General features: G+C 46.7%; 1 protein-coding gene across 5 annotated transcripts in view; it reads right to left on the bottom strand.

The window, feature by feature from the left end:
- Nucleotides 1–2,638: 2,638 nt before the first annotated feature.
- Nucleotides 2,639–16,726, bottom strand: part of NPAS3 (neuronal PAS domain protein 3) — an 845,222-nt gene continuing 831,134 nt past the window's right edge. For 4 of the 5 annotated variants that reach the window (XM_038544466.1, XM_038544462.1, XM_038544463.1 and 1 more), the window contains 3 exons: nt 12,663–12,810; nt 9,010–9,134; nt 2,639–7,238 (listed from right to left, as the gene is read on the bottom strand). In XM_038544466.1, the coding sequence (XP_038400394.1) occupies nt 5,845–7,238; nt 9,010–9,134; nt 12,663–12,810 (1,667 nt within the window). In that variant the 3' untranslated portion in view covers nt 2,639–5,844. The remainder of the gene's footprint in view (nt 7,239–9,009; nt 9,135–12,662; nt 12,811–16,726) is intronic. The other variant, XM_038544464.1, reaches the window with a different exon arrangement.

Below are 16,726 nucleotides of genomic sequence, written 5' to 3'. Positions count from 1 at the left end.
TGTTTCCTTCCCTTTCCTTCCCTTCCCTTCCCTTTCCTTCCCTTCCCTTCCCTTCTCTTCCCTTTTTCCTTTCCTTTCCTTTCCTTTCCTTTCCTTTCCTTTCCTTTCCTTTCCTTTCCTTTCCTTTCCTTTCCTTTCCTTTCCTTTCCTTTCCTTTCCTTTCCTTTCCTTTCCTTTCCTTTCCTTCTTTCCTTTCCTTTCTTCTCCTTTTTACATGTCCTCATCCATCAGTATTCTGCAGATCTTTACTGAGCAAAGACTATTTGTGAATCACTGAGCAAGGCACTAAGGGGACATGAAGGTGAGCAAGCCATGGTTAGTGCTTGTGGTCCACCCGGTCAGCCCCCCTTCTTTATCATGATTCCTTAGGAGATATAGGAAAGCAGGAGCAGCTGAGGGTGATCACTTACCTTAGCACACGAGACTTGTTTCTTTAGCCTGCTAGTTGTTGTCATTCTTTGGGAATTATGCTCAAGAACAAGGCTTGTCTTTTGTTACTACGTGGTATGAAGTATTGGCAAAGGTATTTTTCTTTCTCTCCTAAGTCTTCTACTCTTTCTACTTTTTGAACCTGGGTAATTATCTTAGCTTGAACAGACTAGCTTCCAGGCTTGACATTCGACATTATCTCTTACCTTCAATGTAATGCCCAGGCCAGGTTAGCTTCAAATTGTTTTAAACATGCTCGGTAGAAACAGGCTTTGTCGAGGGGGAGGCAAAGCTGGGTAAGAATTATGATCCACAAGGACTACATTCAGTTCCTTATGCTCATCTAGAGCATGGCTTCCCTCGCGTCCCACCTGCTGCCTTTTTTGAAAACAATTTTTTTTCTTGTTCCTTATTGCTAAATAAACAAGAATCGGTATTGGCTGGGAAAGAGAAGAGGAAGGGTACAGGGAGCTGGCGACAGCCTTGTTCTGTCCACGACCTGCAAACTGGAGCCTTGACACATTGACTTGCCGCCAGCCTGGCAAGGGAGAGGTCCTGTGCCTCTGGGAGCTCAGGCCTTGGCTTGGCTGCCAGCCCCGGGGGCTGGGGAGATGGCAGGGCTTCCTTGACTGTCAGTGGGTCCGGGCCCAGAGCTCGCTTGCTCTCTTTTTGGCCCTGAGATGTTTATTATTTCATTAGTGACATATTTTAGCATTGATGGGTACAAATAAAGGACAGGGAACTTGCTGATACTAAGGGAGGCTTGAGCTTGGGTAAGAAATCCAGGATTTCCACCCCTTCCACTGCCGAAGCTCCAGATGCTGTGAGGATTTCATTTCACCCATCCCTTGACCGCTGCTGCTTTTCAACTCTCCTTGCCACCACCTGCAGATCACAGGGCTGAAGCAGGGTCCAGGAATAAAGTGTTATGGCCAATCAACATTGCTGTCAGCTGACAGAGGGTCAGCCCTAGTGCCACGCTCCTCTAATTGCCACTCTGCCTTGGCAGACAGCCCCTACCCCCCGCCCCGGACAAAGCTCTGGAGGCCACCACTAAGAGCCAGCTTCGGCAGGGCCTACCAGACTGAATGGCTTGGGTAGGCTGGCTTCCGCACCCACTCTGTTCAGGATGGAGCTTCCAGCCTCATCAGGTTTTGACCTGTCAATCTTGTTGTACTATATTCTTCTGACTCTCGGGAGCAAAAGAGCAGGAAACATTTTGGAAACACATAGGGAGAACCCAATTCGGTGTTCTTAATTACCTTCTCCCTATTTCCAATTTCCAAGTATTTATTTCAAGGACCCAGAGAGGACACGGTGGAGAAACCTAGGACCCTACCACCGTGGCCACATTTCCATATCCACCAGTCTGATGCCAGCCTCCACTAATAAACAGTACCCTCAAATTGGCAAATGTTACTGAAGACTTTAACTAGGGAGTGACATTTACTATGGTTGGTGGCTTTGGGACAAAAGTGTTTGCCTTCTGCTTCAGCTCAACCCGTTCATCTCTCTTCATTTTCTGGAGAGCACAGAATTAACTTGTGACCCATCTGTATCCTTATCTGGGAGATAGCAAGCTGAAGTTTTCTTTCTTTCTTTCTTTTTTTTTTTTTTGCTAGCCAGATGACCTGCCTTCAAACGTGACAGGCTGCATGCTGCGCGCTGACCTAACCAATAACAGCACAATCGTGACTTAGTCGCTTGTCTGGAGAAAGAAAATACATATTTAGTATAAAGAGACGATATAAGCAATGGAACAGTTGGTTATACATTATAGATTGTAATAAATGAAAATATCGAGTGCATTTTCAATGATTAATGTATGAAAACTGTCATCACTTACTGTGCATTAATCAAGAAAAAATGCACACTTCCCGTAGTGGTTACCATGCAGGCCCACTGTTCAGCTTTGATAATGTGCATAATAATGCTCAGTATGACAATGAGTTGGGGTAGCTGAAAATTTAGGATGGTTGCAAGTTTGGTGTAGTATTTGGATTAGCATCTTAATCTGTGCCTTGTCAGCCTCATCATGACACAAGCTATGCATTTTTTTTTCCAAAACTAGCAAAAATATGGATGTATCTTTTTTTTTTCGAACTTTTTAAGAAAAAAAATCAATAGTAATGACCAAGGTACCTGCTTAAACAAATACTACCAGCACTCATTAGTTAGGATGGTTACATGTAAAAGAAATGATGCCAGATAGTAACAAATCCAAGAGAAGTTTATTATGAAAATGGCACCTGCGGATGAAAAAATTAAGTTACATAAAGACAACCATGTATGTGACATGTATGAGAATCTACAAAAGTATAAAAAGAACCCTGTTGTAAATGAAGTATGTACATTTCTGATTTGCAGCATTATCAATGGTCAATGAAAAAAAATGTTTCAAAATAAGCCAGGCACTCAGGAAGTTAGGTCCGGTTAGCTTCACACAAAACAAATGTACCATAGCTGTCGCTTTGTAACGTTTTAATTTTTTTTTTTATATATATATTGTAGAGTTGGTAACACTGCTAAGATTTTTACGAACAGAATATCCCTTTCCCCATTATTCAGCTACTTGGCACCAGTCTCCTCATAAAAGTTTTCATATATTTGTACAAGAAATAGTTAAAAACACAGACACAGTCTTCACAGGTAATGAAGTGTTTTTTTTTCATTTTGTAATTTTAAACACTATGGATTTAGACAGCAGCTGTGATTATCTGTTAGTTTAAATCACCAGAAATCATTTTGACACAACACAGAAACATTTATAAAAGAAAAAAAAAAAAAAACAAACAGCTGTCTAGCTGTTCTTTGTAGCTGATAGGTGCATTCCTTTGATTGTTCGATAGCTAGAGTAGAGCTTCCAAAATTAATCTTTAAATATCATGACTGGCCTTCTTCACCTTCTAAACCTACTTAAATCCTTCAAGTAAGCTCACTATTAAAATTTGTGGCATTTCACTTCTTTTAGTTATTATTATTCCACAGTGATGTGGGCCCGACTCATGGCATCAAAGGTCCTAGAGGAAACCACGCAACACAGTGATATTCAAAGGACAGCCGAATTACTATATTAGCATTGCACACATAAACAAATATATATGACAATTCTATATTCCATTATCCCCTCCCCTTTTGTTTTTAAAAAATGTGGGTTGACCTTTGAAATAATTTTCTGTCTCACTGATAATTGCTTTATATATTGCTCCATCAGCCAACCTGGAAGGAAACCAAAGAAAAGCACCCACTGCTTAGGTAGAGCACAAGGGACTCTGGGAATGTTAACAACTGAGGCTCTGTGGCATCAATTATTTAAAATATCTGAGCGTTATTCTTCAGTGCTTTGTGTTGCACTCCAGAAGAAAAAGTCATACCCAGAACTCCATTGTGGGAAAAATGGCTCCATTAACCTTGAGCTAGTTAAGAGTCTTTTTTATCTCTGAGAATGAAAAAGATTTTGGGGAAGGGTGTGGGGAGGGGGGAGCGGGGTAAGGGTGGGTGGGTGGAGGATAGATGGGAGGGAGAAGGGGAGACAAGAGAGGGAGGGAAAGGAAGGAGAGGTCGGGAGAATATACACCAGCAAAGCAACAGCAGGGATTTTAAAAAGTGGAACGAAAGATTCACAGACAGTAGAAGCAGCATAGGGTGACGTTACAGAGGAAGGCCACCACACAAAACTCACTAACCCCCAAGAATCACTGATTCACTAGGACTGCAGGAATGGGACTGGACCACTCCGGACTAGAGAGAGAGCACAGAGAAGACAAAGGACAAAACAACTACGTTAGCTTAGTATATACTGCATATAGCAACACACATTGAAACTGCAATGGGGCCGACAGCCAAGGACACGTACACATTGCACACATTACAGTTCTCACATCTGTTATTAGATGCCTTAAAAACAGCTGCCAAAGATGGAGTGGAGGAAGAATTTATACTTGACAGTCATTTGGAGTGTTTGACACTACACTGATTTCTGGCAACAAAGACAAAATAGGAGATTTTTTTTTCTTTTTCTTTTTTTTTCTTTTTTTCCTTTTTTTTTTTTTTTTTTTTTTTTTTTTTTCTTTTTTTTTTTCTTTTTTTTTTTTTTTACTTCATGTGCGGTTTTCAGTTGCGGTTATCTGTTTGAAGCTTATCAACCCACTCTTTAGTTTTAAACCGTACTGGTTTCAACCTAGAAATAAGAGAACCAAAGGGGAAAAAAAAAAATGCCATCAAATCAAATCAGTCCCCCCAAATACAACCTTCCCTTTTTTTTTTTTAGCAAGAAATGAAAAAGAAATAAAAAAGATGTTAAATATCTTTTCCTTCGTTTACTCTGAAGTGTTACTGAAGTCGCAAAAAATTAGCCTCAGTTAGACTGAGAAAAGGAAAAAAAAAAAAAAAAAAGAAAAACAGCTCAACAAAAGGCAGTATGTAACTAAACTGCTCCTCAAATCAGTTTGATTGAGTTTTCCAAAGGCCCCTTTAAAAAGGGCTTTACTGACCCATTAAATTTAATGTGAGGCTATGTTTGTTAGTTGGGAGGTAAAAAATTTTAAGTCCTGCAGCAAACGTTAATGAGGGCTTTGTCTTAACTAACCAAGGAGACTGCAGCAGCGGACTCCAGACCAGGACAGAACACATTTTTTTTTTTTTTTTTTTTCCAAAACCCAGCCCAGGAGCTGCATTTTGTATGAAGACATTACAGATTAATAAATGATAGCACCATGGTTTTAGAAATTAAGTTAATGTTTCAGTAATTAACATTTAGTCCAACTTTTTTTTTTTTTTTTAAACATTCTAGTCACAGGCCAGAAATTAAGTTTAAGAACCCAAATTATTTTTTATGTGCAAGTAAGAAAATCTTAAAATCTTAACCATAAAAAGAGAATTAAATTCTGCATAAAATTCTAAAATACTATCCCCCTATTTTAAAAGGAATTAGGAACCAGAACCAAAACCAAAACAACGAAACAGAACAGAACCGAACAACACCCCATTTCATTTGACTTCGTCAAACAGGGCACATTGTTTATGCTTGTCTCTTTCAATCTTGATCACATCAAGATCTTGGTGAAGAAACCCGATGGTTGTCACTTGAGAAATCTCTTGACCACAAGACTGAGTATTCTATGGCAGAGGCATATACACATTAAAGACATCTTAATAAAGATGCAAAGGAAAGCAAAACAACCCAACACACATCTTAGAAGAAGACAAAACGGCAGGCAACGGGTCATCGGACTCTCCGAAGGCAGAAAATAAACAATATCTTTACGGGAAAGAAGGAGTCAAGGTAAAGAAAGGGGGGTGCAAGGGGGCCGCGGTGTGGAGAGCGGACGCCGACCTGCTCGAATTCAAAGTGCTAGAATCAAAAGGTCTAAACGAAAACGCCGACGATGCCTCGGGGGGGCCCGCGGGGGCGCCTCAGTCCTCCTTGCGCTCCAGAGTCTGTGCCGCGTGGATGCCGTTGCTGTAGACGGGGAAGGGCAGCGTGGAGAAGAGTCCCTCGGCCGTGGTGAACACGTTGCCGGCGGGCATCTGCGTCAGGCTGGCGGCGCTCACGGCGCCCCCGAACGGTCCCGACATGTTGAGCCGGTGCACGTGGTGGTAGAGCATCTCCATGGGCGTCTTGGGGTCGAGGCCGAAGCCGGGGCTGTTAACGTCCACGAAGTTAACAGCGTGCGCGTTGGGCAGCAGGTTGCCCTGCATGGCCAGGGTCACCTCTGCGGGCGCGTAGCGGATGGTGCCGGTGGTGTAGACCCTCTGCGCCGCCGTGCTGGTGGCGGCCAGGGTCCCCGTCACCCTGTGCACCAGCGGGAGCACGACGTTGCCCGCCTGCAACCTCTGCAGCGCCTCCAGGTCCCCAGTGTACAGCAAGGAGTTGGCCGCGCCGGGGCCGCCGCCCGCGCCCGCGCCCGCGCCCCCGCCGCCGCCCCCGCCGCCCGCGCCCCCCGCGCCCCCGCCCCCGCCCCCCCCGGGGTGCTTGTCCCGCGGGGACGCCGAGAGTGGGGGCGACAGCGGGTCGGAGGCGACGGGGGCCAGGGCCGCGGGGGCCGCGGCGCCGAACTGAGTCTTGCGGGCGGCGGCGCCGTCGGCGCCCGGCGGGGTGAGGACCGAGTCGGGGATGGCCACGTGCAGCCCCCCGCCGCCCCCGCCGCCCTGCGGCGACGGGAAGTGCTCGGCGCTGGGGGGCTTGGTCATGCTGTAGGGGGACTCGTTCCTGGAGATCTCGCGGTTGGGCGGGTAGTTCCAGATGCTGCTGTCGTTGTCGAAGTTGATGGGTTCCGCGATCTCCGTCTTGATCTTGAGCACCGAGGCACTGTTGGGGGAGGACAGCAGCCGCGGGGGCTCCACGAGGCCCGCGTCCAGGCCGCCGGGGCTCGACGCGCTGGACAGGCGCCGCCTGCTGGCGCTGCCGCCCTTCTGCCGTTTCCGCCTCTTCTTGCGCTTCTGGTGCTTGCTGGAGGCCTGCGCGCCCGCCTCGCCCGCGCTGTCCGAGTCCTTGGCGCTGTCGGACGTGAGCGACTCGCAGTTCTGCAGCCGCAGGTCCGACTCGCTCTCCACGTAGCGCTCCACCTTGATGTGCATGGGCCCCAGCGCGCCGAAGCCGTCCTCGGCCGCCTTGGGGTTCTCGAAGTCCGAGTGCTCGAAGCTGTCGTCGCTGTCGCGGCTGTCGGGGTTGCTGGAGCTGGGCCCGTCGTCGTTGCAGTGCATGTCGTTGTCGCACGCGTTGCCCGACTTCTTCCGGTCGGGTTCCGGGTCTTCGCTGTTCTCCGACTGGTTACCCTTCTCGTCGGACTTGGAGTTCTCGTTGTCCTCTGCGTGGGGCCAGCGGGCGGGGGAGGGGGCGGGGGCGGGGGGCAGGGGGGGCAGGGGGCGGGGGGAGGGGAGACAAAAGACACCTGGTTAGCAGGGCAGGACGCACGGCGCACCTGCTGGGGGGGGGCGGAGTGTGGGCCCACCTGGGCCGCTCCCCCACCTTCGCTACCGAGAGCCCGGGCTTTCTCCGTCTGGAAGGCTTCGACTAGCCAGCGGGCCCTTTACCCAGAGTGTGGGCGCGTCACACATGCACAGTCCCAGCTTTCACCCAAGCCTGCTAAATCAGATTCTGTATTTCAGCAAGATCCCCGGGCGATCGTTTGGCACGCTAACCTTTGAGAAGTCCTGCAAAAAAAAAAAAAAAAAAAAAAAAAAAAAAAAATACTCGGGGCATCAGAGCCGATGATGATCTGGAATGAGAGGTTAGCGACACAGAAGCATGGTGGTGTGCAAGGTGACTTTCTACAGACGTCTGCACTTTCCGTTGGTGGATATTTGTTCATGATTGAAAACCACACTCCTTATTCCTGTTTTTCTCTGTAGCACTTGGCCGTGCAGGGAATCAGGTGGTGCTTATTCTCATTCGCCTTGATCTCTTCCCCCGACTACAGTATAGGCTCCACCGGGTGGGTGGTGGGATTGTTGTCTTTTTTGTTCCCTGCTATGTTGGTAGGTAAATAAGGCGCAGAGCGTGTCTATTCTGGAACTTCTGCCCTAGTAAAGAACTGGCAGATGAATTCAGCTTAGGATAGGAAAACAGTCAGGATCCTCTGCGCTTTTCACCTCCTTCCGCTTCCCCGAAGCTTTGTCTAGAGTAGAGGGATATGGGCGTACAAGCCTGGAGAGCAGGTGCCCCTAAGGATGGAAGGGTGGTGGTGGTGGGGGACCCCTAGCCGCCTGGCACATTAGAGGGAGATAGATTCTCCCGGTAACACAACTCAGGAGATTTAGGGATGATGCTGATTTTGTGGCTCTGCTGTGACGCTTCTGGAAGGCGGGCTGTCCTGCAACCTTAGACAAATCACGGAACTACTTCATTTCTGTGGAAGACGTTGGGTCAGAAGAGGCTTAGGATTCTTTGCAGCTGTAAAACTCTGTGAGTTCTGTGCTCCCTGGCCCTAAGCGTGTCTGTGGAATGGGGGCTGGGGATTGGAGGAAAAGTAGATTTTTAACTTAACTTTCCCGAGCCCCAAAGAACTACCAGAAAGTCTGCTTTCCAAAGAACCCCTTACCTATGCCCTTAAGGATCCTGCTTTGGAGGCTCAGCCCCAACTCGGGAAAGATGTGAATATCTGGGGCTCAAAGGTACAGACTGTCTTAGAGATAGTGAAATAAACTGGCTACTGCTTCTGGTAAAGAGGCCAAAGCTGGCTGTGAAGTCAGGGGGGACTCCTGTGTGGCCGTGGAGGGCGGACACTGAGTGACTGCTAAGCCAAGCAGGCGGTCTGTAGACTCGTATATGTACCGGCATGTTGGGGCTGTATTATAGAATAACGTGTTTTTGTGTATAAATACATCCCTTACCATACGTATGTATGTGTGTAGAGATGCCACGTACGTATGTGTGTGCACAGATGTATGTGGTGACACATAAACATACACACGGACGTACAGAGAGAGAGCGACCCAGTACCGATTTGATGCGACCTGTGTGTCTGCATCCGATGTCCTGGTTCTCCGCCCGGCTCCGATGGTGGCCCTGGGGCCGCCGCCCACCCCCGTGTTTGCGCAGGCCAGCCCTGAGCGTAGAACATGGAGAAGGAGGAATACCTGTAATACCTGAGGTATCTTTAGAGTCTGATTCAGAGTCGGATGTCTCCGAAGATTCCGAAGTTTTCTCCGGCAGGTGGGGGAGCTGTGCGATATCCATGGGTGTGTCCTTGTACTCGGGGTTACTGCGGGCGAGGGAGGCATTTATCAGGAGGGCGGACACCCCTTCTCCACGGTTTGCTTTTGACCATCTCCCCCCCCCCCCCCGCCCCCCACCTCCTGGCCCCAGACTTCTGGAGCTTAGAGAGTTTAAAAGACTACGCGAGAAGCCATTTCTTAGGTCCTTATGGGACTTCTCCTGAGGCTGGGATTTCCTGTGCTGGGGTGCAGCTGCACCCTGCCACGAGGGCTGAATACCCAAATGCCACAGGAAAGCCACTAAAACGCTTTTAAATAATCAGGTGGGGCCGGGGACCCGGGCATTGCGCTGCTTGACATCCCTCCCAGTCTAACACATGCGGGGGTGGGGCGGGGGGAGAAGTACTCTCAGCTATTCCTTCCCATACCTCCTGGTGTGCCCTATCTCCTCTTGGGCTCCTAATGAGTCCATTGCCTCGGTACCCTTGTCTTGGTTCCTTGATGGAGCTTCTCAGCTGCTCAGATGGCTCCAGAGCCACTGAGTGAGGGTGGGGGCGGTGTGCCGAGCCCTTGGCGCCTAATGATCTGACAGATGCACAGGTGCACCTTGGGATGCATGGATTATGGCTACTGAACTGTCAACACACCCATTACAATCACATTTTCAGCCGTTCATGTGGTGTACACCTGTGGCTTGTTAAGCTGGAACTCTGATTGCAGTGGGGAGAGTCCCAGTGTGAAAGAGGCCCTAACAGAATGGATCTAACCCCATCTGCACAAATGTGCTTAATTTTTGTTCTATTTTTAATTCAGAAACAGGCCTCTTCTGGAAAAAGAGTGTGTGTTTGGTCAGTTTGAGCGAGCTATCTTCTAGAAATGCCACCTTCAAGGCCAGCCCAATGTACTAGCAAATGTGGGCTACTGTAATCTCGAGACACAAAGAAAGCCTTCTTGCCTCAAAGTGGAAAATGCCTCTTCTACCCTCCAGGATGGCTAGCCAACCAGATGATGATTACCGATTCATCTGCTAATCTCTAGTGAAATCCCTATATTTGAGAGTCACTGTTTCAGTAACCGCTCTAAAGCGGCCAGTGTCGCGGGGAGGGTTAATTCACCACGATGGATTATCAGGCATTTACTCCTTAGTGTGAATTAGCTTCAGGGGCAGAGCTTTCCCTAGATAATGAGATGAGACTAATGGTGGGAAGGTGGCCTTAGACTCTCAGTCTCTGAACACTCTGGAGTCCCTAATTCTACCAACACGTGAGAGAAGAGGAGAAGAGCAGTCATTTCAGAATGGGGAACGAGAGGCCTGAATGACCCAGAAGTGAGGGTTTTGAGAAAATGAAAATATTGCTCAGGGAAGAACAAAGGAAAGGAAATGTGGGAAAGAAACTTCAGTAAGTTACTCTTTTGCTAATATTCAATAGTTGCTGTTTTGCCAAGGCCACATCTTTTTCTTTTAGATCTTGAGCCTCTAGAAGTGATGCCAGTGAAATGGCAGACGTGGTGGTTTTCCTCTGCTAATGCCCATCTGCGTTAGTCTCCTCTGGTCCAGATGGGGGTTCACAAGTCACTTGTCACCCAGCTTGTAGACTTCTCCCCCTGAACTCAGGGTGAGTCTTTGGGTCAGCTGACACAGGTCTACCGTGTCTGAGATTGAGACTCTTGAGCCTGATAACTTGTCTTTGGTACCCAGACTACTTCAGTCCTCTCCCTATGGAATTAGATGGACTAGAATCACCAAACACTTAGGAGCTTGTACATTTGATCCCAGGCCAGGTCAGTGGTGTTGATCCAAAATTTCATGGACTGACCTCTCCTTAACCCTTCTCATTCCTTCCACTTGGGGGCAGAGTCGGGAGTCCTGAGAGGGATGAAGCAGTAAGAAAGATCCAGACAGCAAGAAATCATCTCCCTGAATGGGAGTGGCCAAGTGTACAGACGACTTCAGTGTACTGTGTTCCATCAGCATGGGGGACAGATTATCTTCCAGTCTGTGGCGTTCCTGTTGCTAATGCCTGATTTCTAATAATAATAATGGGTCTCCTTGGCGCGACGACATTTTTGACTAGCAAAAGAATGTTCATGCCACAATACCTTATTCTGATTTCTCTTTGGCATGTGAGTTTTTATAACCTGCATTACACATAGCCACTGTTTCATAAACCTCTTTGTAAAAGGATTCCTTGGCATCAGAACTCATCTTGAGCATATCACGAACACAGGAGAAAGTTCACATGAAAATCAGGCCTCGGAGAAAGCCACATTAAATACACATACTTGGACCTTTGGAGAGAATTACTGTAGCGTCGAAGAGGTCAGAAAAGGAAAAAGAAAGTAGATAAATGAAGACTCTTTTAAGTGGTGCACATTAAGGCCCTCTCTAGAGCAATAATCATTAGTGTCTGATTGATATGCTATTGGTAGCAAGCACATTCATGCCTTCAAGTCATCACCAATGTACGTGAACACACTCTGAAGGGTCAGTGTGCTGATGAGCCATGGTTGTCAGCATCTCGGCTCCATTTGGCTGTCTCCGAGAAAAATGGGATTCAGGTACTCCCTGTCTAGATTATCAGCCAAAGGGCACCAACTTCCATTCATAAGACCTACTGGAAGCGTTCCTATTCAGACCACGTGTTGGGTTCTGCTTGGTGGCTTTAGGCCAAGAGAAGCCAAAAACTGGAATGACAGTGACGGGAGGCAGCCAGGCTGCGAGCATTCTCATAGTTTCATGACGGAAACGGTGGGAGACCTCCAGGAAATTTTGCCCCCAAAAGCAGCCCAACCAAGGTCTTGGTTTTCTTTTTGCTTGGTTGACTCCAAAGGCAAAATGCTTTGGATGAGGAAGGAGAGAGATGAGGAAGGAGAGAGAAGAGGGGTCGCAGACTAGAGTTTAGGAAGCTTGTTGAGCCTGGCCTCATTTATGGATGTAAATTGGCGGGCACATTAAAATAGCAGTAAAACTAGACCAAAGTTCCATGGCACGAGGCAAAAGAAGATTGCTTTCATTTATATACCGATATTGCCTTGATTCCGGCAAAGCAGCCCACTTGGCTTACCAAAACTTGAATGCCTAGGGAATCAAATGCTGTGTAATATGCTTAAGGTTTCAAAGGGATGGGATACAGGAGGGATATAATGGACCCTGCCACTTTTTCCCCATGCCCTTTTGCTTAATTTTCTCAAGGATTGGAATGCACGAGTGTAGGTTTATGGGGTGGGGAGAAGGAGGTGCCTCTTGAATGCTTCATCTGTCGGCAAAAGTCTGTCACTTTTTTTCTTTCTTTCTAGCCTGACCATTTGTGGGGGAAACCAAAGCAACCTCTGCAGAGCTGCCCAAATGTTGACAGACCAAGAGTTACTAAAAATGTTGTGAGTCTGCCCTGGAAGTCCCCTCCAACATTGCTCTGATCTTTCCATATTTCTTTGCATCTTGTGGAAGGAAAAGCAGAATTTCCACATATTTCCACACCAGATACCGCCAAAAGATAATAAGACATGTCAGCTATTAACCGTGGGCTGCATATTTTATAACTGACACAGAAATGAAAAAGAATTAGAAAATATACCTAAGAAGATAATTCACCCAGATGATATTCTTCTCATTTGCGTTCTTGGCATTAATAGCTATGGTGGCACTAGACTGTATCCAAATATATCCTCCATTCTTCTGCATCCAACGATAGTACTTCGTCACACACTGGCCCTTATTCAGCACTGGGGGAAAAAAGAACAAAACAGAAGGCATTGTGTATTAAGATGGGGACCAAATGATTATCATCTCGGTAGAACGGCAAGCTTTGAAAGGGGGGGGTCCCACACCACACTAAGCCAGGGGTGCCCTTCTGTATGCTTAATGTAGAATGCCATTAGTAGGACAAATAAAATCAACAATTCAGTGGAGCGAGGGTTACTAGCATTTGTAGCAGGACTTTATTCCGTTTTGGGCAGCCATGGTGTGAAAGGAAGAATAAAAGGACTACAAATCTTGTTGGCTCACAGAATACCTAATGTGGTGTGGATATTGTCAATGGGTTTGACGTCAGACGCTAACAAAGGAAAATCTGTATGTGATTTATTCATAGCTGCGAGGTAGATCTCTTTGAGATCCCAGATATTTGAATGGTTCCGAAGATGCTTTACCCTGTCTTTGATCATTTCACCTGAGTGCAAGCAGCATCAACCAGTGTCCTCCTACATCTGTTCCTTTTGATCTTGTCTAACAGAATTTATAGTCCGCGTATGAACAAAATTTACATTGGTCAATCCGGGGAAATTCTGGTGAGACTTTACTGACTGTTGGAACAAAATAAATCCCCCGACCAAGTCAGGGAGAAACCCTGGCCTAAGGGAGGCACGGAATTGACTTGGCTAGAGCCAAACAGAGTGACAGCTCCACACACGCTCTGAAATATGGCCCCAGATGAAGGAACAAGTAAAAACAATCAGTAATGTGAAACGGTGCCATTAAATACCCACTGAAGGAGAGCTTTAAAATGCAGATGTTAAAAATGATACTTTAACCAAAATCTTGCCAAGTTGAAATTGATTTGATTTGTATCTGGGTACTCCTGAGCTAGTAAAAGGGGAAAGTGCAGTAAATCATCCCCTGAAATAAAGTGCTATGGAAAGGAATGGTTTAAAAGGATGCCGGAAATGTGAAAAACCTGCGGTTATTACTTGGCTGGGGATCGCAGGGACTCCACACCCCCGAAAGCGCGCCGGCTGGTTGGCCACTAGAGGGCAGTGTGCACTCGTCCACGTTGCCCACTTTTTGGCATGTCCTTGTCTCCGTCTGCTAAAATGAAAAACCTCTAACTGCTGTAATAAATTTGGCTAAATTAGCTGCTAAATGGTTATCTCAAGTAATATGTATTTGCATTAATCATCTTGCTCTAAACCAGAACAAGCCAGAGTCCTAAAGACGTAGTAAATTCATATTGTCCATTTAATTACGGCTAATAAGTGCTTCATATACAATAGTTTCATGAAGTACATTTTGATTTTTTTTTTTGTGGGGGGGGGGTTGGATGGGTAAAAGGAAGTCACTTTGGAGAAGAGCCGCATTTTGAGGCCGTTGAAGCTCATCCCGTCGTGTCTGAGCTGCTCTTCCCGGCTCTAAAAGTGATCACAAATCTCCCTCCACGTCCTCTGTCCGTAAACACAGAAGCACCGATGCTTTCCTCCTATTCTTCCTTTTCCTCACAATGCACCAAAAGGATGCTTGTAAAATTTAATAATTATGTCTTCACAGTTGCTCGAGAAAGATTCGTTCGCTTTGATGAGCGCTTCAAATAGGGGCAAGCTCTACTCTACTCTGAGGCCATTCAACAGTTTAGGGTATTTGTAAGGCCCGGAACTGTCATCTTCTCTCGGTGGCGGTGGCGGTGGCGAGGCTCCACAGGTAGCATTGTGCTCTCCTTTTGTCGGCGATTGTAAGTTGTGCCATTCTGCATGCATGGGTTCCCAGGCTACAAAACTGCGTGGTGAGGCTGAAAGCAGTAAAATACTCACTCTGCCATACAGCTCTTCTGTCAAACCGTTGTTGCATGCAACAAGATGTGCTTTTATTCAAATCCTCTCAACCTGGTTAACTATTAATAGAGGAATGACGGGTCATGAAGTTCTGCCCACTATCTTCACACAGAGAAACTTCCAGCACCCCAGTCAGCGGTTGGTGTCTAATCCCATCTGCTGTGTATCTGGAGTAAGGAATAATTTCAGATGGATCTGGTACTTTTTAACAAGGGCAAGGAGACCCAGAGACCCCTTTTCAAAATCCCACATGAAGAAAACACTGAGATAGTAGTTGACATCGGCCCAGGCCGGCTGGGGATTCCGGACCGGACTTTGACCAGACGTAGGTAGGCGAAGTGAAAACGTTATCTCCAGGGGGGAGTGCACAGAAAGGGGCAAAGTGAGACAGGAATTCCAAAGTTAAATTAGAATTTGTAGAATCAATGTAAAGATCCCCCCACCCCCATTCCTTATAATACTTTCTCTTACTTCTAAACAAAGAGAGAAACAAAATCTCAATTCTGAACTGTACAGCCAGCAAAACATCTCCCTCCCCAGTGAGCTCCGCCTACGTGCAGTGAAAGGGGCTGAAAGACTCAGAATGTGGCCTTGTCTTCTGGAGCTAAGGCTACAGGACTCTGTTTCCCAAGAAGAAATACAAATTTAGCATGGCCAGGAGTGCAGCCTTCCTCATCCCCCGGCCAAAGGCCATCTAGCAAAGAGAGCAGACCTACTTGGGAGAGGCAGGCTTGGCAGGTGGTCACATGAGGAAGTATTGTGGAAGGACCCCCAAGGAACGGACCCCCCCTCCCAGACTCCTTGGGGGGTCAGGCAGCTACTTGAATGCCTTAGCTTGCTGTGGTCAATGCCACAAACAGATCTGGGAGCCCATTGTGGTCAGTTGGAGAAAACAAGTTTCACCTACTCCATTCATTTGCCCCGGGCCAGACTGAAAGTGGTTCGGAAGAGGTAAAGACACCTTCCGGCCTGGACCTGGATCATGGCAATTCCCTGAGGACTTCCTGAAGGAGACCTCCATGCGTCAGTGGCAAGCCAGACAGGGAGAGAGAAGGCACTGAGTTAGCTCCTACTACAGCGGGAAATGGTCACTCAAATACTGCCCTGGTTGTATTGGTTTTCTGGGAGGTCCCATAAAAAAGGAGTCACAATAGAATTTTGCTTCTTTTAGAATGAACAGGAATAATTTTTGCTTGGGGCTCCAGAATATACATTTATGACTTGGGGATGAAGCTTCTTTCTTTAAAAAAAAAAAAAAAAATCATACTGGCAAATCAGTTGGATCATTCCAGCTGCGCCAGAGGCAGGATCTGACAGCTTTTCCTGAGCTCATGTGGTCCTAATCAGCTCAAGAAGAAAAGCCACCTTGGTGCCAGTTTGAAAGAGATTTTTAGTTTGTAATAAATTAGACAACTTGAAAAAACACAAGAACTTTTTCAATTCTCTTTAATCCAGTGGCTGTTGTTTTTATTTGGGAGTTTTAGCTTTCGATATTGGGGAAAAATGAGAGAATGATTGTGTCAGGCTATTTCCTAAAATCTCTTTTGTGGGGAAACTCTGAAAAAGGCACGATGTGAGTTACTTGATATGGAAGTCCTCAAAAAATAGCTAATTGTCCCTTGAAAAGAGATAGAGTCATCAAACCAATGAGCTGCAGAGGAAGTTCATAACAGTGTGCTCAAACTAAAAAGAGAGGAAGCAGAGAGAAAGAAAATTTATATGCGGGTCATATTTTTAGCTCTGTACCGGGATATGGCGTGAGTACTTTTAACATGAAACCTGGCATCTTCTCTTTGATTTATCTCAAAGTTTACTTTTTGGTGTCTGAAACTTCGGGTAGAGCAGCCCGTGTTCCCCTCACTGGATTCACCCATCATATCATAACATCTCTAGAATTATGTCTTTCAAGTTGTACCATAGGAATTCGTTTGCATTCAGGGATCTCACAACATCGGAGGGGCCTTTACTGAGATTTTACAGGGCACTCAAGGAGATATGAGGGGATGGGTACGTTTCCCCCAGGTTCACTTATAATCTCGAATGGTCCCAGGTGTAATTCTGAGCACCTCTGCTACCCCGTGAGAACTTGTTCCCTGGC

The sequence above is a fragment of the Canis lupus genome, chromosome 8 (assembly GCF_011100685.1).
Source record: "Canis lupus familiaris isolate Mischka breed German Shepherd chromosome 8, alternate assembly UU_Cfam_GSD_1.0, whole genome shotgun sequence".
NCBI lineage: Eukaryota > Metazoa > Chordata > Mammalia > Carnivora > Canidae > Canis > Canis lupus.
The sequence above is the reverse complement of the archived record's forward strand: the minus strand, read 5'-3'. Positions and strand labels throughout refer to the sequence as shown.